Genomic DNA, 21,194 nt, shown 5'->3' on the forward strand with positions numbered 1-21,194 from the left:
AATTTTTCAGCACTTATTAAATGACCAAGTCAAAATGATCCACCCACAACAAAAATGCAAAACTTTGTTTTTATATGTACAATGTATGTTGATGTACGTTGCATAACCGCATCAGCCCATATTGCACAATATTGCACAACGCGAAATAAATTTGTGCCGGTAAAACACAGAGCCACCTATAGACGCACAGCCATTGACTCATTCATCCATATGTCATATCCAGACATGCAACCATTCGCTCTCTCAGTCACATCATATGGAAAAAAAACATTTACTCTTAGATTCATATTATGTAGACCAGGGGTGCACACACTTTTTCAGCATGCAAGCTCCTTATAAAACCTCCAAGTCGAAATGATCTATGTACTATAAAAATGCAAAATATATAGGTCTGTCTCAGAAAATTAGAAAATTGTGATAAAGTTCTTTATCTTCTCTAATGCAATTACAAAAACAAAAATGGCATACATTCTGGATTCATTACAAATCAACTGAAGTATTGGAAGCCTTTTATTATTTTGATATTGCTGATTATGGCTTACATCTTAAGAAAGCTCAAAATTCCTATCTTAAAATTATTTGAATATCATGAAAAAGTATTTTTTTGTTTTTTTAATTGCATTACAGAAGATAAAGAACTTTATCACAATATTCTAATTTTCTGAGAAAGTCCCGTATATTAATGTATACGTACATTGAGAATTCGTTATATGCACAATATAAGTTGGTTTACCCTGCATAACTGCATGAACCCATATTGCAGAATGGAATTCAACACCTTTTGTCACGATTTTAGTTTGATGACTTGCACTGAATGGAATCAGCCACTGATTTCTGACAACCAGCCACAAGCACGGTTCCAAATGATCATCGGTCCTGGTAGAATTTATTTGGACTTAATGAACTTCATGTGGGAAAAGGTTGAGTCACATAAATAAGTGGACAACTGTGATTTTAGTTCCTTCACCCTTCTCCTCGGCTCAGTTTTCGGCAGGAAGTCGTTGTCATAGTCTTCGTGAACGGTCCGAAAACGCTGCTCCACATTTCCCTTCTTCAGAAGAGCGATGGTTGACTGGCAGATGAGGCGAACGCATTTTGAAAATGACATGGTAAAAATTAAAGTCCTCCTCCTACTTCCTTATGGAAGAGGCAAGTTTTTGGCTCCTTACTTGGTCCGGCTCCTCCGCTCATTTTAATACCTTTTTTTAAGTTGAGAAGAAATAAATTGGAGGATAACAAGGGAAAACATCATAAAGACATACAAGCGTTCACATGTCCGGGTCTCCAATAAACCGACTACATGTTTTTGGAAGGAAGCCGGAGAAACTGCAAAAAAAAGTTTGCATGCTGGGATTGAACCGGCGCCCTCCTTTGTGTAAGGCGGAGGCACTGACACTGTGCCAACATATATATATATAGATTGCTTATTTGAATAACTTAGAGATTGTATGAAACGTAATTTTCTTGAAAAAATTATTTATTTGCAGACCATGTTGTGCTTACGGTCTATGTTACAAATACTTACAGCACGTACAGAATGCATTTCTCGACAATAACCATTCCTCAAAACATCCAGTGGGTATAACTCCAAGTAAAACATATGTATATACATAAATACATGTGCATAGAGAAACAAAAAGACAAACGTCAGAATGTACTAAAAGCATCGGGATGTAGAAAAAAAAAGAAGCACAGTACATTGATTCAGTGTTATACAATGATTAGCAACATTTTTGTGCATGGAAAAAAAGTAAAACACTGTGCAGATATATCATAGGTTGCATAGAATAGGTTCCCCTTAAAAATAAAATAAAATAATAATAAAAAAAAAACAAGTCAAGCATTGATTGAAGTGGTTCTGGAGCATGACAAAGTTATTCTTGTAAAGCAGTATGAGGTAACACAATGAATCTGGGGAGAAAAAAAAAAAAATAGCAAACATTGGTTTCATTCACAATATTTTAATGCAAACATGACAGGTTACAGTAGTTTATTGTGATTCGCAGGGAGGGCGGGATTTTCAGTTTTCAAGGACAAAATATGCCAGAGACAATTTGCGTCTGTGCTGAAAGAAGTATATAAAAAAAAAAAAAAAACACTGAAAAATAAATACGTGCTCAGCTTAACAACCTAGAATCACCACGTGGCCCCGCTGGGTGGAATTCCACTGGATCGGCCGAAACTAAGTTACAGTAGTCAACACGAGGACAGCTTCTTGTGCTGTCGGAAGTTGTGCGTTGCAGACCAGCTGACTTGAATGATCCCAATTTTAATATCCGATTACTTGCCAATTCTAAGGCTTTAAAAAAATTTTCACGTCCGCGGGGGTGGGATGGATTGTGATTCCTGCTATTCTGATAAATACTGTTTCACGGGATTTTACGGAACACATTATAAAACACAAACGGTAGCGAATTCACTCAAATCAGCGTTTTGATTTTTTTTTTTTTTTTTTTTTTTTAATTTCAAACAACTTTTAAAGTACAAAAATAAATGCATGCATAACGTATAAGCACGAGGAAACAAATATGTAAAATACTTTTTTTTTTTCATTTGAGTCAATGTCTTACACAGGACCCACACGTAACGCACACATTGAACATCGGAAAAAAAAAAAAAAAAGGAAGAAGAATCCTGTGATTTCTTAGGCACAAAATGAATCGGAGGATAAATCAAACGGGTTTTGAGTAAACCGTCGACTGAGCAAATCAAACACACGAGCAACATTCTCCGGTAAATACGGCATTAAACTCACGCTGCATTTCCTGTAGCACCTTTGGAAAACAGAAAAGGAAAAAAAAAAAACAAACAAACCCCAAAACGCTTCTTTTTGGATTCAAAAGCAAATCAATAGTCGAGAGCTGACAATCTGACAAGTGCCTTGAAACAAATATTCAGTCAGTCTCCTCAGGTCGGGTTGTGTCTCCCGCCGCGTTGAAGTGATGCAGTATTTCAAGTAGATATCCCCATAGCGCAAAGCTCTTGAAGGTTTGTGTTGCTTCACACACACACTCACTCACACACACACACACACACACACACACATACAATTCAATTTCAAACGTCAGGCACTTTCAAAACAAATTAGAAAAAAAAAAAAAAAAAGTTAAATAAAACTCTCAAAGCACAGTCTGTCGGTTAGACCTCGGAGCTGTCGCCCTGGGTCACCATGGGCTCGGCGCTGGCGGAGCTCTTGGGCGCCTCCTTTTTGTCCCGCTTGGATCGAACCAGGATCGCCGCCAGGATGACGACGAGCAGCGTGAGGAGCAGCCCGACGAAGACGCCGATGATGATCAACAGTTTGTCGTCGCTGTCGTTCCTGCGGTTGAGCTCGCGGGGTATCACCCCTTCGGTGGAGATCTCCCGCTCGGGGGCGGCCCTCACCTGGCCGCTTCGGTCCAGCGAGATGTGCAGGATGTTGGTACCGCGGTTATTGTTCACGCCGATCTCCTCGATGATGTCCGGCACATCGTCGGCGAACCTCCTGCTGCGCTGGCGACCTTTTGGTTGTTGGTGAGAACGCCGGCTTACGGCGTGGTACTCCACGCTCCGCTTGCCTATCCCGCGGTTGGCGTTCTCCCTGGAGCGGACGGTGTAGATGGTATGGATGTACCACTCTCTCCCTGCAGACACCTGCAGAGAGCGGAAGTTTATGTTTGAAACAAACCCCTTTTTTTTCTTCACGCGGGAGCATTTTAATGCGGCGATATTGAGAAAAAAAAAAAAAAAAACGGATGTTCGGCCTGCATGTAAGGTAGGTGGTCTTAACTTAGGCTGGTAGATAAAAAAAAAAAAATCAAAAAGCTCTGGTTGAAACCCAGAATAGGTGCAGAAAAGTGAAGATTTGAAGGTCATCCAATGTTCAGGTCGGGATAAGAAGGATTTAAGATTTGATCATCGTGACCTGGACCACACACACTGAGGGACCCTCTAATTCCAATCTGCTCGACTGAACCTATTTTAAAAAGTGGCGGCGAACTGGTTTTTCAGTTGTTAATGTTAAGATTGCGTTGTGAGAATGTGAAGCGATGTCATTTATATCCCAAAAACATGCATATTGTTTTATTTCTGTCTTTTTTAAAACCTTCATATAAGCAGGAAAAAGCTCATTGAGATTAACATTCCCTTTTTCAAGAGTCACCTGGCCAAGATGAGCAGCAAAAGAACAAGTTTCCGCGACATAAATCAATTTTGAGACGTTTATGACCTCAGAGACTGGATAAAACATCTACAGGTCGATGCGTCTGCCTTCAAGTTACGTAAAATATGTTTTTTTCTGTTTACTCTCACCAGCTCAGTCGGTTCTGCAGTGTCAAAACACCTGTTTTTGAAATAACTGACAATGAAATTGCTCAAAAAGTGAAAATTGTCTTTTTTTTCCTATATACAGGACCGTCTCAGAAAATTAGAGTATCGTGATATAGTTTTTTATCTTCTGTAATGCAATGATAAAAACAAAAATGTCATAGATTCTGGATTGATTGCAAATCAACTGAAATATTGCAAGCCTTTTGTTATTTTAATATTGCTGATTATGGCTTACATCTTAAAAAAAATCAAAAATCCTATCTCAAAATATTAGAATATCATAAAAAGTAATTTTTGTTTTTTAAATTGTATTACAGAAGATAAAGAACTTTATCACAATATTCTAAGTCCTGTATATGAGTCACTACCATATTTTTTGAAGCCTCCTTCCATTTTGCCACTAAAAAGCCTTTGAAAAACTCACCCATAGAAAACGGCTCACTGTTATTTAATTTTTAAAATTTTACTGTCTATTTTATTTTATCAATTTATTGCGTGTGGAGTTTTGTGACAGCTCATCTCCTTGTTAGCTCTGCAGCTAGCGAGCTAAGCTAACAAGTCGGTGTTTGCTCTGTTTGGGCCAAGTTCTTCCATTTCTCTGTTAAAAGCGATTCAAATTGTGATATTTCACGCACGAGACGATCCTTAAAACCATAAACTATGAGTTAAGCGTTACCTTTGGCTTCTGAAAATAGCCATCTGTATTCCAAGTTTTGCTAAAAACGTAACTTTCTGTACCTTTTTTCTTAATGTTAGCCGACATTTTTCCAAGCTAATTGCTAGCTCGCACCTCCTGTAAACACAGACCTTACGGAAAAATACACATTTAACACAAACAAGTGTATCTGTGAATATGTGAATATATATATATATACATTTTTGTCATTATTAACATTCTAATAACAGTTGGAATCAAAGCATGAAAGCAGGAGTTTCATGGGGCGCATTATGTAAGCACGTTTCTCATGTTTGTATTTAATTTGTACTGTTTAATTTGTAATTTCACATCAACCTGGCGGGGCGATGCTCTAATAAACCGTAATAATCTGATTATTTCAGAGGATCTCATTTCCATATGGTCTTGGGCTTGGAACCACTTGAAATATATATTTTTTCCAATTGACAACAGCTGCTAAGGACTATTATGAGAAAATGACCTCCATAAGCAGAACCAGATATCACTCAGGCGTTTTGCAAAGACTCAGTTAGATCTGTATAAAAAGGTATTTCCTTCGGTACAATTCTAATGAACCGATTAGTCGGCTGACGCGGTCTGCAGCAAAAAGAATAAAGATGGCAATATGATGTATTTCGCATTGACTTCAGCTAAATATTTGCATGCGTCGTACGCCGTACGCACGAGCTGAAGGGAAAAATGCAACAGGGCAATTTATCTTTGCAAACAGAGACTGTGCGGGTGTTTATTTGCATTCAGACAAGGTAAGTGAAGTTGTCACTGGAGATCAATGAAAAGTTGGCTCAGCGGCGATCTGAAAACTCAGGATTAATGAATCGGAGCCAGGTAGCATTGTTTATCTACAGCAGAATAATAAACAAACACGCCTGATCCCTGATTGAAAACCTCCCAACAAAAGAAAAATTACCTTCGATATTCATCACGTACAGGTGAAATACGGGGTAAATCTGAGCGTTAGCTGAAGTTGTTTGTCTCGTCAGGTGTCTGCACCGACCTGGAAGAGAGCGGAGGAGTCCATCCTGAAGCCGTCCGAGCCGGGCTGCCTCACGAGCGTTAGGGCGCCGGGGTCGTCCACAGCCAGGAAAGCGTTGAAAGCTACATTTCCGAACGATCCGGCCTGGGTCTCCGGCTGGGCCTTGTCCTTGAGTCGATGGACAAATTTACATCAGTGAAACGGACGGGAACACGAGACGGGTATGTTGCTGTTACACTTACGATAATCTTGAAACGGTACAGAAGCGACGACGCGTCGGCCAGACAGCCGAACTCAAAATTGCCGGGGTTGTATTTGGGAACGTATCCGTCAGTACCTGTGCACAGGAAAACCTTCTCTATGTTACAAATGAAAGAGTCGCCCAAGTTCTGCACGGGATCCACCATGACTCTGCCGTAGATGACGTCCCCTGAAGGAAGACAGAATACGGACACTTAGCAAAACAATCCGAATAGTCAAATTACGAAATTGTAGTTCATGCTTCGGCAGAAAAATAAATTTTCTTTAGATGAATCCACTTTTTTAAAATTGATCCGAATAGATTTGTCAGCCTGACAGGCTCTTAACATGGGTTCGATCGAACCTCAGGGGTTCGGCGGAGGTCAAGACACACATCCAGTAGTCGGTACTCCACTTGTGACTCTTGTGATGTTATGTGGTGTCTTAATATTTGAATCCTTTAATACTAATTATACTGAGCAAATAAAGAAAGCAGTCGGACGAATATGTAGAATACGGATTCACATGTATAACGGAACGTGATGGGAGTTTGCGTCCTAACCGCATTATTTGCAATGCCAAGTTAAGCAATTCTAGTCACTTGCCAAGGTGAAGCCGCACATTTCTGAACAGCAGAAGTCACACTGATTTGCAGGATTCATTATTATGTTTTTATTTTGGTGAGAAAATCATGTTTTGCCGGTTTCGAACACAGCGATGTTGATGAACGGTTCATTTTGTGCAACATTAAATATGTCTTGAATTTGAGAAAAATTATATTTTATTTTTCTGGAGGGGTTTAGTACCACAGTCGTACCCTGTGAGAAGGCCGTGTCGCTCGTCTGTCCGAAGCCCATGGATCCGTCCGACAGCCAGAGCGTCCGCTTGGAAAGCAAGACCATTTCTGTGTTCAGACTGAACTCGGCCGCCACGGGGTCGCTCACCTAGGGAAACGCACAGTTCACGAGAGGTAACGCAGGAACACGAGGGGAGAAAAACATTTTTAAAAGTATATGAAAAAAAAAAAAATGCTAAATGTGAATCGCAGGAACATGAGGTGAGAAAAACCTTTTTAAAAATATATATATAAAAAAAAAAAAAAAAACGCTTAATGTGATGAATGCACTTGTAACAGGACGGGATGCTTTGAAAGTTAACATGACATATTTAAAGAAAAAAGAAAGAAAGCTAAAGCAATGTTATGGACATGCTTTTGTGTTGCTCTTGAAAGCCTGGCAGCTCTGCTTTGGACCCCCTGACGGTGTGAAAGAAATTCTGTAGAGAACCCTGCGTGGCACTCGTCCACCACAGCGGGTGTAAAAAAAGCCTGAATCGCTCTCTGGAGATCACTTAAAGGAATAAAAAATTCAATTGAGTAAAATCAGGGCTACATTTTTTTTTTTTTTTTTCCAAATCGCAGTCTGATCTAATTTTACTGACGGTAAAATGTATTCAAATAAAAGGGCCAAAAACTGGGAGAACCTAACCGTGGGTCTGATTTAGTCCTTTTACATAGAATTTGGCTGCTTTACTGTTATTGCATTTTGTTTAGATGGCGAGATGGATATTTGTTGGCGGAATAAGCGGGATACTAAGGCGAAGCTAAATGGATTAAAAACAGGGACTGAGTAGTTTGTCTTTTCCAGTCAATGTAAATTAGATGATATGCGGTGAATACCTAATGGAAGTGGAAAAAAAAAAAACAACAACAAAAAAGCTAATATTTATCTCTTGCGCGATTTTTGTATCTGATGCTGATGTGAGTAAAATGATCAATTTCATCCGGATATCTACGGATATCTAAAATCCATTTTACCCAACGATGGCGTTTTACCCATTTTAAAATGATGGCGCATTGCTATTATCATTCATAATAAATCAAATGATTTCTTTTTCAGTGACATATCTTAGATGTACTTGTGTTTCTAAACATTTTTTGTCGTTCTAACAGTTTCTACTTAAGGCCACCTGCTGAAATCGAACGTCCAGGTCGAAGCTGAGCGGCTCCCGGGGGCTGCAGACGGGAGGGATGGTGTATTCCAGGCTGGGCGGGGACGTGCAGGGGACCAGCTTCACCGTGTACGTGCCAGAGTAGTCGCGCACCTGAACGTGACACGGCGTTGTTAAAAAACTCAGGCGTGAAAAAACCAAAGCGACGGGGGAAACAGCTCTTGCGCTTCCTCACCGCAAAGTCCGAGACGAAGGTCCACTGCTGGATGGGCTGGTTGTAGGTCGGCTCGCTCCTCACAAGACTGAGGTTAAAGGTCAAACCGGAGTGATCCGGACACATGACCATGGAGGTAAGCGCCGAAGCTGAGAACAAAACGCAAAAATTGTGTCGAAATCATGGAAATGTTGCAAAATGTGAAATCGGACGAACAACCGTAACGTCACATACCTGGATGGGAAAAGACGAACAGGCCTCGGAATCGAGCCTCGGTTCGAAAGTTGAAGACTAATCGGCCTTGATCGTTGATGCGCATGCTGGTTGGGTACAGGGCTCCTGCAGCAGAAGTCACACGCAGCATTAATTTAACCGATTTAATTACATAGCTGCATAATTAATTTCTAATCCTTTCTCCTGACATGCATTTATTCATTAACAACTTAAGAGTCATCGGTGAATTCCTCATTTATTATTGCAAAGTCCCATATCTCGCCTTGCAGTTCTGCCTCCGGCGGGCTGCCGATGCCGTCCTTCCATAAGATGGCAGTGTCGTACACAAATGTGAGCCGCAGCTCCGACTGCAGGTCGAAGTGCTGCCAGCCGCCCGCGCCGACCGGCGAGTGGAAGACGTAGGACACGTGGAGCGGAACTCGCAGGGTTACATAGGACTGGACAAGGTTCAGCACCTGAGAGGGAGCGTTTTGTTAGTTCGACAGAATCGATCAAACGTCACTCCGCAGAGTGATGCATCCGAGGAGTTCGATAAGAGACGGCAGTGTCGTTCATCTCATCGATCAAAGCTGACCGCGTCTCCGGAAAAGTCGCGGTTCGAAGGGCCCGCCCCGGTGGTCCGATGTTCAGCCCACACAAGAGTAATGTGAAAACTTCAAGCCTCCAGGGCACAAAAGGTGAGATTGGACTTTGTGTCTCTTGGGTAGCAAGTAACTGAGTTCAGTAGTTTGACTTGTGAAACAGATATTACAATTTTGGGGGCATTAACTGAGAAAGGACGGTGCGTTTTGGATCAGTTTTGCAGAAGCACGTCACTCTATTACATTACATTACATTTGGCAGACGCTTTTATCCAAAGCGACTTACAATAGAGGACATAAGCACTGCAAATAACACTTGCAAATACAAGATGCACAGGAAATATACAGAACAGTAAGCTGGGGTTAGTTTTGTTTTTGTTTTTTTTTTTGAAGACAAAAACGTACACACACGTACACACACACACTCTATATCATTCATCCTGACACCTCGCATGTCCTAATAGATGTGTGGAGGGGGTTGTAAAGTTTACTCATTTACCTCAAGCTATCAGATTTATATGCTTAAGAAAACAAAGCTTTACGATACTGGGAGTATCCGAATGTGCTTGTTTTGGATGCTAAGTCGCCCCAAACGTTGTTAAATCCGACGCCCATCCGAATGACCCCCCCCTCCGCCTTTGAAACGAGTGGATGTTTGAATGTGTTGAAAAGTTCTAACAGGGATCTCTCTGGTATCTGCTCTCTCCGCTGACCTGTGAGATGTTCCTGCCTGCATGGCTTGCCTGCGTGTGGAGACCTGCTTAAGCCTCCGGGTGCTGAGAGCTCAGGCAAATCATTTGCAGAACGGCAGAACGGCGCTCCGACGCAGCCTGCCGGGCCACAATCAATCCCCCCCCCCAACGGGGCGGGAGTTCCTGCTTAGCTGTGACAGGACGGGTTTAGCCATCTGACCCACTCAGACAATCCGACAAGCCCACATACAAAAGACTGTTTCTTAAATGGGGGGGGGGCTCCGGAAACGGGCTGCGTGACGTCCAAGTCTGAGCATCTAAATACCGCCTTTAGCTTTGTTCATGGGTAACCATAGCAACAAAGCCGACACGCAAAAGAGTACACGGCTAGGACACCGCGCTGCTTTCACCTTTTATAGAGATGAAAACAACACACCCCTTTTTTTTTTGGGTATTAATGATCAGTGGTTAACCTTGCTTGTTGTAAATTCATGTTTGATTGAAGCGTTGCAAAATATTGTATAAAAAATGACCGACGTTCAGGAGCGCCCATCCGAAGTAAAGTTTCCATTGAAATATCTTTCGAGCAAGAATGAAAAGAAGCCCATTAGGAATGTCCTGTGAGTAAGGTCACTTGTTGACCTTTCAATGGGCGGGCGATGGGAGAGGGGGCCGGCGCTGAACCGCGAGACAAAAAAAAAAACAAGTGTGAATAACTACTTACGCCACAGCCGTTAATGGTGAGATTAATTCTGGAGCGTACGCGGGGCGAGCGTTCTCCCACAAACCCACCCAGGACTTCCCCTCTTTGGCTCGTTCATTAGCTTCCTTTCACCGGCAGCAAGTTTCATCTCTCCGGATAAACGATTCCTATTCCGCATAATAATAAAACCGCGGCGCTTCTTTGTGCCCGAAGCCCGATCGGTTTCCCGTACATTCGATTAGGGATTTGTTTAATTTCCTTCAAGCTCGTCTTTGTCTTCGACAGAATTGGATTTTAAAATTTTTGCGGCGGAATCTGGCGGACGATTGCGGTTTTAGGGTATTATATTTAGGGCTAATACAAACCTACTAGCAGTACCTTTTGCTCGCTCTAAGCGATCTCAGGCAAAACTGTTCTCAGTTCTACTACCTCAGTGGTGGAACAAACTTCCAAAAGCAACAAGACTAGCATCATCTATCTCAACCTTCAAGAAACAGGTAAAAACTGTTCTCTTTCGGGACTTTTTACTGCGCTGATGCCCCAGATCAGGTTAGGCAGCAAGTTAGGCTATGCAGTGTGTATCTTACATTACATTACATTACATTGCATTTGGCAGACGCTTTTATCCAAAGCGACTTACAATAGAGGACATAGGGACTGCAAATACACTTGCAAATACAAGTGTGTGTGTGTGTGTGTGTGTGTGTGTGTGTACGTTTGTGTATGTCTATGTCAAAAAAAACAAAAACAAAAACAAAAACTCACCAACCCAAGCTTACTGTTCTGTATATTTCCTGTGTTTCGTGTATTTGCAAGTGTATTTGCAGTCCCTTTGTCCTCTATTGTAAGTCGCTTTGGATAAAAGCGTCTGCCAAATGCAATGTAATGTAATGTAATGTATTTCATGCCTTTTTTTGTTTTATTTTGCATTTACCTGGCGACAGGCATGTTTAAGAACTGCTGAGTATGCGAAGCTTTCAACCCTCTCAGGGCTCATCAATCAATGCTCTCGGCACCCGGAAAACAGTCGTGTTGAAACATCGGCGCCAGTCCGTTTATTTCACTCATTACCTCAGCCAAAGTCCTCCTCCCCTTCCTCTGACGATCGTATGCATCCCGAAACAATGACCTCTTTCTGATGAATTTTACTCCCCGGCGCGCGTGCCTGCCTCCCGGGAGGAAACCCGAGAGGTGATTTTGCCAAGCCGGGGTATAAACATACATTTCGGATTTTCCTGAACCCGAGGGATTATTTATTCGGAGTTCGCTGCCCTCCCGCCTGCACAGACACGTCTATCACAGAGGCATTCACGCATATGTCGTGGCTACGGGCCACACCTGTAGAGGAGGAACTACATCTCCCGCTTGATACCTCCGTTGTCAACGGTGCCAGTTTTAATAGCTAATCCTCGATAGAAAGACCAGCAGACGTACGCCGCCGCAATTATTCCGGGTCTTCCTTTATCCACTCCTGATGCGCAGAGCGGACAGGAAGATGTCAAAGAAAACATGCGCATGGAAAAGGCAGACAAATGAGGATTTAAGGCTGCCGGCTATTGACTTGCCTCTTTGACAAGACAAATAACTTGAAGGAAAGGGGCCAATCAGGGTTTGTCCCCGGAGAGTTACGAGCGACTCCTTTCCAAGCTTGTTTTCATGTCAGACGGAACAACGACGCAAGCGTCGGTTTAATAATCCGTCCGAGTTCCGACTTCGAAATGACGATTGGCGAACTCTCATCAGAGGACGAAGAAAGTCATTAACTTCTAAAATCCACGTCCGTTTTGCTCCAGGCGTTTTTTTTGTTTTTTTTTTCCGCAGCGCCGACCCGACCCGGCACTCGAGTCTGGAGATGACAAACGGGGGAGTCAGAAGGTGAACCGAGGCTCAAAGGTCGGGGCGGCTCACCTGTCCGTCGGTCCCGATGGTGCCTCCGCAGTCGCTGAGCAGCTCCGACATGTCGTAGTAGTTGGTGAATTCCCAGAGACACGCCTCGAGGTTGAGGTTCCTGTAGAAGCGCAGCGCGCCGGAGCCCCTCAGCGAGGCGCTGTACTGGTAAGGCGCCGTCTCGCCGATCACCTCCGGATTCTTGGTGGCGTCGGTGATGAAGCCGTAGCGGGTCTGGACTTCGGAATAGTCCAGCAAATTGGAGCAGCGGTGGTTTCCGACGCGGGTGCCGTCGGGGCTCAGCGTGAGCTCAAAGTTAGACAAGGCGCGGGTGGAGATAACCGGTAGCATACCTGAAAGAAGACGCACAGAGAGGGACTTCTAGATGGGAAGAAGCTGGTTTGATGAGCTGCGTAGAAACTCCGGAGTCATTAAAAACCCTATTTTTGTGATTCGTACCGTCGATGTGCGGCATGGTGACGGTCAGCTTGACGAGGTTGGGGCGGTCGGCGTTTTCCGCCCCCGTGTACCGCAGTTTGGCGGAGAAGGGTTCGGCACCCACTGTGCCGACGACTCGGGGCTGGCACATTCCTGCAGTCGTGAGGTACAGCGGAAATAAAAAAAAAGACATCAGGCTTTTTCTTTTATCGCTATATATATATATATATATACAGCAGAAAAAAAAAGAAATCTCATTCTATTTTCTGTCTAGGCAAGGACAGAGACAACTCCGTCGGGGGAGCAAAAGGAGGCCAGAAGCTGTATTTCACATTGAGCCGCCGAAGGAACCGCAAAAAAAAACCAGTCGCGCTCTCACCCTCATCCACGCTGATGGGCACGACGGCGCTGCTGAGCTCCAGGCCCTCGTCGCCGTTCGAATTTACCGCCCTCGCCGCGCACTGGACCCTCGAGCCGGCCCGGAAGTACACCGAATCCAGGGTGATGAGCTTGGACGAGGTGAAGAAGGTGTCGAAATCGACCTCCCGCATGGGGCTGGTGACGCCGTCGGGGCCGGAGGGGGCGCTGACGAGCCAGCGGTAGCGGGTCAGGGTGTTGTTGATGTTCTCGCTCACGCAGATGGAGCCGGTTTTGTCGTAGTCCGGGTGCTTGGGGTTACATGCCTGGGATAAAAAAAAAAAAAAAAAGTGAAAATATGTTAGCGCATCCCATAATACAAAACCCATTTAGTGTTAATGAGGCCTCAGGGTAGCTAATTATTGAGCACCTGCAACTGTTCAACACTGTCTCATTAGCAGAATTCACCTTTTTTGAAATGGAACTTGAGAGAGAAACTTTGCTAAGTTGGCAATTATCAAGGTGAAAAAAAACATAGTTGATAATATAAATATAGATATAAATATAAATATAAAATGACGAATGAGTTTATCGTCAGCGGGGACGTACGGTGACACAAATAACCGGGTATCCGGCGAGGGGGAGGGCGTCTCCGTTGCCATGGATATCGTCGTACTGCAGCAGAGAAACCACCCGGGGCACCGTGGGGAAGGTGACGTCCGCCATGCTGTTGGTCTCCTCGATGTAAATGATGGCTTTCGTCGTCTGTCGATTTTGGCGGGAGAGAATTTCCGAGGCCGTCAATGTCGGGCGGCGTCTGTAATTAGCCCGAAGAGCGAAACGGCGGGGCCGGCGCGTCTAACCTGCGTCTCCGCCACCATGTTCTCGTCGGGCTTCAGGTGCACGGTGAACGCCTCCCTCATCTCCCTCACGCCGTCAAATAACACCTCCACCTCCACGTGGTGCTCCACCTCGCCTTGCTTGAAGGTGATTTCTGCCCCCCAAAAAAAAAGTAATTTCAGATGATTTTTTTTTTGTGTTTTTCCGCCGATGACGTCGGATTCTTGCGGCTTTCACCTTCAGACACGGGGTGGTAGTCCTCCCCGGAGACAGCGGATCCATCTTTGGTGTGAACCCGGACCACCGAAACCTTGGAGGTGTCTCCGACCCGCAGCACCGGGATTCTCACCGCCGATATTTGTCCGCTTTCCTTCGGCTCGTTCACGCTGAATTTAGTCGCTCCGAACTTAATAACGGCCCCTGAGAAAGCAAAAATCCCGTTCCGATCAAATCCTCCGAGGCGGACGATTTCCGACGGGTTTGCGACGCGGCTCGAAAAAAAAACATAGAAGCGCTCACTGTCGGCGTCGTCTTTTATCTTGATGAGCGTTTCGTTCTGCGTCCCCACCGACGCCCCGAAGGGAGAGTCGCTCTTGGGGCTCCCCAGAACCAGACGCAGCTCCTCGTCCTCCTCGTGCTCCGTGTCGTCCACGAGCGCAAGGACGCAAGGCTTCTCGACCTCCCCTGAGGAAAAAAGTACGACAGATTTGTTTTTTTTTTTTTTTTTTTTTTTTTTGGAGTGATTCTTTTTTTAAACAGTTTCTTTACAGACCTGGCAAGAAGGTGATGATGGAGGCATCGGTGTTTGGCCTTTCGTTGAAATCCATCATGACCTGGGCCGTGCCTTGCCTGCTGTAGCACCGAACCGTGGACTTGTAGCCGAGGTCTCCACTTCGATAGACGACGGCCGAAACCCGGCCCGAATTCTCTTTTGCCACATAGACGGCATCGCGGAACTGCACCTTCGGCACTGCGGGAGTACAAAAAAAACAAGGGTAAGACTCGAGGCGTTAGCAACGTAAATCGAGACGTTTAAATTCGGACGGAAGTTCCCTCACGGTCCGAAATCGAGTCGTTGATCAGGACGGCGCTTCTGCCCGGCTCCCCCAGGATCCCGTTCATGGGCATCTGGAGAACCAGTTCGAACTTCTCCGGCCCCTCCAGCACCGGCCGGCCCAGATCGTCCAGGACGGTGACGCGTAACGTCTGCATGGTGACCCCCGGCGCGAAGTCCAGATTCCGGCTGATCCCCACGTAATCCACGCCGGCTGCTCGGAAACAAATGTAGGTCAAGCGCGGGAACGGGAGGCGCCTATCGAATTCGGATCGGCTTCATCCGTCGGTCCGATCGGCGATGCCTCTGCTGCATTATTATACCGCATTGGTTCAATCTTAGCACCTGTTACAAGGGAGTGGAAACTTCATAATTCATTCATGAAGGCCGGGCGGCGAGTGAAATCAAAGGATGTATGCGAGTTGAAGGAAAAAATGGACGACGGACATGAAGGGAATCGGATTAGCGGTGCGGCTAAAAAAAAAAAAAAATGAAAGCCTCCACGTGTCAATCCAGGTTACAATGCCGCCGTCCTTTGAAGAGATTGAAAGCTCACCCTTTGCCCCCCAGCGTTTCTCGTGTACTTATGACCTAGATATCCCTGCAAAATGTTTGGGGTTTGCGTTTCCAACATGCCGCGCATCGATAAGAAGATGCTCCGTTCTGGGAGAGAGAGAATATCGGCGAGCGGTAGAATGACGCCTGAGGGCGGGAGATAATCGCGCCTGCAGGGGAGGCTGGAGGAGGAAAACAACCAGACGTTAATTCCGAAGGTCTTACCGCCGCGCAGAGCAATTAGGCTGCATTCCTAAAAGGGTTGACCCTCAATTAAAACGGCATTAGACCCAAACCGTCTTTTTTTTTTTTTTTTTTTTTTTTAAACCGAAAAACGACGTCGACGTGCCCCACTTCTGGCCTCTCAAAGCGGGAACGGAAACATGAACGGTGGCGACGAGGACTCTACTACGTTTCTCCGAGATCCAGCCAATGCTGCGCTTTGGATTTTGGGCCGTTTGATTTTATCAAACGTTTCATTTCAGCTGACGTAACCCGATAAAAAAAAAACGATAGATGAGCTCCAACAAACAACCACCAGAGCAGTGTTGGCGGCACAGACGGTATTTGTTGGCGGTATTGGATGAACAGCGAAGGACGTCCAGAAAGAGGAGCAAATTGCGGAGCTTCGGGCAGCACAGCCCGGCTTGTACAATGTCAACTCTACAATGTATCGCGACCGAGCGAAGAAGGAAAAGCGATAGAGCGAAATAAGAGAGTGTCTGCAAATACCCGGGGAGAAATTGCATAGTGGGAAAATATTACTAAAAGAATCTAGTTGGAGTCTTGTAAATAGTAACCCTGTCTTTGCAAAAAAAATATTTGAGACTTACAGGACTGTCTCCGAAAATTAGAATATTGTGATAAAGTTCTTTATCTTCTGTAATGCAATTAAAAAAACAAATATGTCATACATTCTGGATTCATTACAAATCAACTGAAATATTGCAAGCTTTTTATTATCTTAATATTGCTGATTATGGCTTATATCTTAAGAAAACTCCAAAAATCCTATCTCAAAATATTAGGATATTGTGAAAAGTAATTTTCGTTTTTTTAATTGCATTACAGAAGATAAAGCACTTGTCTATATTAGACAAGTGCCTATAAGTGTCTATATTATGTGGGAATGAAGGAGTGAATTGTGCGTCTCAAAATGAAAATTGTTATATAAATGCAGAGTGATTTGGTTCTGACAATTTTGTAATTTGTAATTTATTTTTATTTATTTATTTAATTATTTATTTATTTTTTAATCTATTTATTTATTTTTTATTAATTTATCTGTCTGTTTATCTATCTATCTATCTATCTATCTATCTATCTATCTATCTATCTATCTATCTATCTATCTATCTATCTATCTATCTATCTATCTATCTATCTACCTACCTACCTACCTACCTACCTACCTACCTTCCTATCTATATATCTATCTATCTATGTATTTATTTATTTTATTTTAGATTTTGAAGCTGCTACCCCAATATTCTAATTTTCTGAGATAATCCTGTAAGTCTCAAATTTTTTTTTGAAGACTTTTGAAAAGACAGGGTTACTATTAACTAAAACTAAACTAAACAAAAAAAAAAAACTAGTCATTAGATGTGAGCAGGTGTGAGAGGACAGTTTTCCACGAGTCTTTTCCAAATCTTTTCAAACTCTTCAGAATGCGAAGCCGTCCGAGAGACGGTGACGCGGTACCTTCGGCGGAGACGGGATCCGTCTTCCTTGAGCGAACCGTGACGGTTCCCGCTCTGGAGAGGTCCGTCCCCGTCCTCCACACCTGCACCTCCACGAAGCCGTCGCTCTCGTCCACGTGGTAGTCGGTGTTGCCGAAGTAGAACACCGGCGCTGGTGAGGAAAACACGGGGCGTGAAAAAAACATACAAACGGACGTGACACATAAACAGTTTTACCCGGATATGTTAATATCTGACGTAATTGCCGAGTTGCATCCGTAACAATAACATTAATTACAGACGAAAACGCAGGAAAGTTTCCGTCGAAACGCTTGTAATTGCAGCCCTTTAAGCAGCAATTTCCAACTTCCTGCGGTAACATTTCGGGGAGCTGATGGCGGTCGGTGCAGGGGGAAGGGAAGGGGGATTTCTGCAACTGCGAGTATGAAAAAGACAAAAGGCAACATGAAAGTGGAAATGAATTCCCTGGTTTCCTGCGGGAGAGCCTGACGCAGATAGTGACGGGTCTGAGGAGCAGACAGGAGGCCTGACAGGAGGTCTGGGGGATGCAGAGCTCCATGCGCCAGTCCGGGCCTGTCTGACGGCAATTAGTTTTCTATGAACTCGGTTTCCACTGCAGCCAAACTCCGATATTCCGCGTAACTCTTTCCGCGCCCGTTCGCTCGGCGCCGTGCGGCGTGACGAGATCTCGCTCCCTCCCTCGTGCTCGTGAAGGGATTCGACCCTTCGTTTCTCTGCGATTCCGCTACTGCGCCGAAAATATCATTAACACGAAAATACAGAAACAAACATTCGGCAAACAGTTGAAAAGGGATTTTTTTATTTTTGTAAGGGGAGTTTTATTTTCTCCTTATTGATCCAATTCATCGCCGGATGAACGCGACCGATCTTATTAAACTGTGAAAACCTTTCGCTCCCGACAGAACCGGTGACAAAATAATGAATAAATCTAATGAATGGCCATGGGCACAGCTATGGTTTCCATGACGACAGAACTCGGCACCTACGAAACAGTACTTTGCTGTTTCACATGGCACACAGGGGAGGTGAATAAAAAAAAAAAAAAAAAAAAAAGGAGATGGGGGATGTGGAAGTGAGCGATAGACGTATGAGACAAAATCGCATCAATACTCCGATAACGGCGTTATCAGATGAAGCCAAAATGAAAAAAAAAAAAAAAAATCCTTGATGAATTGGCGATAACTATCTTCAACACCTTTCTCACGCACAATCGAAAAACCTCAAATAATGTATTTTAATACAATCTCCATGGCGGCTATCAAATATGATCAGATTCTGAAAGAATAGCGTATTTAGACGTCGTCCCCTCATTTGTAGTCCCGAGAGACGCCATCTACATAGCTGGAAAAACAGTGGATGCAAAAAAAAAAAAAAAAGCCAGACTTCAATCTGTCCTGCGAGCTCAGCCAGGACAATGAGAGGCGCATCACGAGGCTGGCAGCTGCCAGGACCCCCTTTTCCCGCGGAGGAACCGAACAATAGCGGTTTTGGCCGCCTGCGCCGCGGACCCAACACGAGGAGGGTAATCAGATATACTAGCCTGCGGTTGGCGGCTAGGAACCGGGGCCCCCGTTGTACGAGTCGAGTAATCAGATAAGGTTCGTGCAGAAGGCAAACAAGGAGCTTCAAAGAGCTGCGGCCCATTAACTGAAAGGTAAACCGCTGGCTCCGTCTACGCGGCCGACAGCAACCCTTTCCACCGCGCGGTGCATCTTCAATTACCCAGATGCGAGCGCAGATTATCCAGACCCAAGGCCTGCTTGGGTGCGATTAAATGACATGAAAAAAATTAATTAACAAAAAAAAAAAAATGAAAAAAAATTCTACTTGCCCGTGCGTCAAAAACAAAACAGGATTAAATGGAAGAATTAAAAAAAAAAAAAAAAGAAACTAAAACTTACTGTTTCAACACACCCACACACGCACACGAAGACCATCTTTTATATCAGACCTGGGCATTTTACGGCCCGCGGGCCACATGCGGCCCGTTTTGCTTTTTTATCCGGCCCGCCAAGCTATTTTCTTTGAATATTTTTAGTATTTTTAATCAATATTGAATTTACAAACACCAGATTTTTTCCTTTCGTTTAATTTTGTGTGGATGATTTTATACAAAATAATATCAGTACATGTATATACATGGATATGATCATCATTGATTTTAAAGTTAAAATAAAGAGTCAAAAAATTTTTTTTTTTAATTGCAATTTTAATTTTGTTCAATTTACAATTTACACCCAGGTGGCCCGCATATAAAAATCAAATAAGAAATGTGGCCCGCCAGTCAAAATAATTGCCCACCCCTGTTTTATATGGTAATTTCCTCACTCTGCATCTTATGTAACGCAAACAGCCACAGAAAGGGGAATGCAAAGCGTACACAATGTATTCAGATTGCATATGTGTAATCATAAAACACGAGAGGAGGCGAGAGAAGGCTGGGTTATCCCTGCGGGGGGGGGGAGATGCTACGCTAGACGTGAGAGCGCTTGGATTCACTTGAACTTTGCATGACATTCCCGCAGCGCTAAGTGGCTCCTCTGATGGTGAGCCTCAATTGGGCCCCGGCGAACGCTCCTCCAGCCCGCCGCGCGCTTCGCGAATCTCGCAAACCTCGGATTTTTCGACGCGTAATTATCTCGGCGGGTAAGGAACAATTGGATTTTTTTTTTTATTTTATTTTAAAGCCGGGCCTGCGTCAAATTAAGTCAGCTTCTTTCTTTCTCCCTTAAGCGCACAGGACATCTGTTTATATCAAAATGAGTGGGTTCTCCTTTTCCAGTCATCCTCATCCAGGATGCAACACACACACACACACACACACACACACATGAAGAGAGGGCCCTACCATCATTAAAAACAGCTCATAATCATACCTTCAGAGACCGGAGCAAAAATTTACAGGCAACTCACACGAGACGACAAGCATTCCCATGTCTTACAGGGCCCACCACCAAAACATGTTCCCGGATACCGAGTCAATATCAAACAGCAATTATCCCTGCAGGAACTAACACGTCTATCTCCCCCACACTCTCTCTATCTATCTTTCTCTCTTAGCCCATGTCAGGTGAAAGCCAAGGCGGGAGCTGAAAGGAAGCGGCTATTTATGTGCAGATGGTCTGCCGCCGGGGGGAAAATTGCAGGTTATTTTTTTTTTTTTTTTTTGAGGAAAGACGTGAGTGTTTTGTGACCGCTGCCGCTTGTAAACTTTACAAGGGTCGTGGGGGGAAAAGGGGTGATGAGGGACTTTTACGTTGGAGAAAAACGTTTGCTATTTCATCTTTCTCTCTCTCCTTTAAGCTAGACCTCAGGTATTAGCAATGCATACAGATATATTGTTTGCGCGTACGTGTCCCTGCATATGTGTGTGTGTGTGTGTGAAATTCGGGCGAAGGACACAGAAGGACGGAGCCTGATGAAGAGAAAACATCTTTCAAGGGTAGTAGCTTTTGTGGTTCAGAAGCGCATGTTTTCCAAAAAATGAAGACGGCTCAGCCGCACAATGACTGCGTGTCAGAATCAGCACCTGAGCGTCTCATCTAAGAGACTGCAGACCTCCGTCATAGTAAGTGTGAAAAAAGAGGACTAAAAACACACACACACACACACACACACACACACACACACACACACACACACACACACACACACAAAAAAAAAAAAACAAGTCTTTTGTTGAGGCAAGAAATATCACTGGAGATATTACTAGTAAAGTATACTCACATTTTATGCATCAATTATTAT

The 21,194-nt window shown here is 44.1% G+C and overlaps 1 protein-coding gene across 1 annotated transcript in view; it reads right to left on the reverse strand.

The window, feature by feature from the left end:
• Positions 1 to 1,459: 1,459 nt before the first annotated feature.
• Positions 1,460 to 21,194, reverse strand: part of frem2b (FRAS1 related extracellular matrix 2b) — a 79,490-nt gene continuing 59,755 nt past the window's right edge. Inside the window, exons 7-24 of the mRNA XM_086164952.1 lie at positions 17,428 to 17,577; positions 15,173 to 15,382; positions 14,887 to 15,084; positions 14,634 to 14,798; positions 14,352 to 14,534; positions 14,138 to 14,268; positions 13,884 to 14,039; positions 13,297 to 13,600; positions 12,939 to 13,070; positions 12,501 to 12,832; positions 8,879 to 9,071; positions 8,617 to 8,721; positions 8,404 to 8,531; positions 8,187 to 8,321; positions 7,036 to 7,162; positions 6,221 to 6,408; positions 6,000 to 6,146; positions 1,460 to 3,633 (exon numbers count right to left, since the gene is read on the reverse strand). Coding sequence (XP_086021078.1) covers positions 3,139 to 3,633; positions 6,000 to 6,146; positions 6,221 to 6,408; positions 7,036 to 7,162; positions 8,187 to 8,321; positions 8,404 to 8,531; positions 8,617 to 8,721; positions 8,879 to 9,071; positions 12,501 to 12,832; positions 12,939 to 13,070; positions 13,297 to 13,600; positions 13,884 to 14,039; positions 14,138 to 14,268; positions 14,352 to 14,534; positions 14,634 to 14,798; positions 14,887 to 15,084; positions 15,173 to 15,382; positions 17,428 to 17,577 — 3,479 coding nt within the window. The 3' untranslated portion in view covers positions 1,460 to 3,138. The remainder of the gene's footprint in view (positions 3,634 to 5,999; positions 6,147 to 6,220; positions 6,409 to 7,035; positions 7,163 to 8,186; positions 8,322 to 8,403; positions 8,532 to 8,616; positions 8,722 to 8,878; positions 9,072 to 12,500; positions 12,833 to 12,938; positions 13,071 to 13,296; positions 13,601 to 13,883; positions 14,040 to 14,137; positions 14,269 to 14,351; positions 14,535 to 14,633; positions 14,799 to 14,886; positions 15,085 to 15,172; positions 15,383 to 17,427; positions 17,578 to 21,194) is intronic.

The sequence above is a fragment of the Fistularia commersonii genome, chromosome 18, assembly GCF_037954325.1.
Source record: "Fistularia commersonii isolate RoL2024-O1a breed Wild chromosome 18, RoL_Fcom_v1.0, whole genome shotgun sequence".
Lineage (NCBI taxonomy): Eukaryota > Metazoa > Chordata > Actinopteri > Syngnathiformes > Fistulariidae > Fistularia > Fistularia commersonii.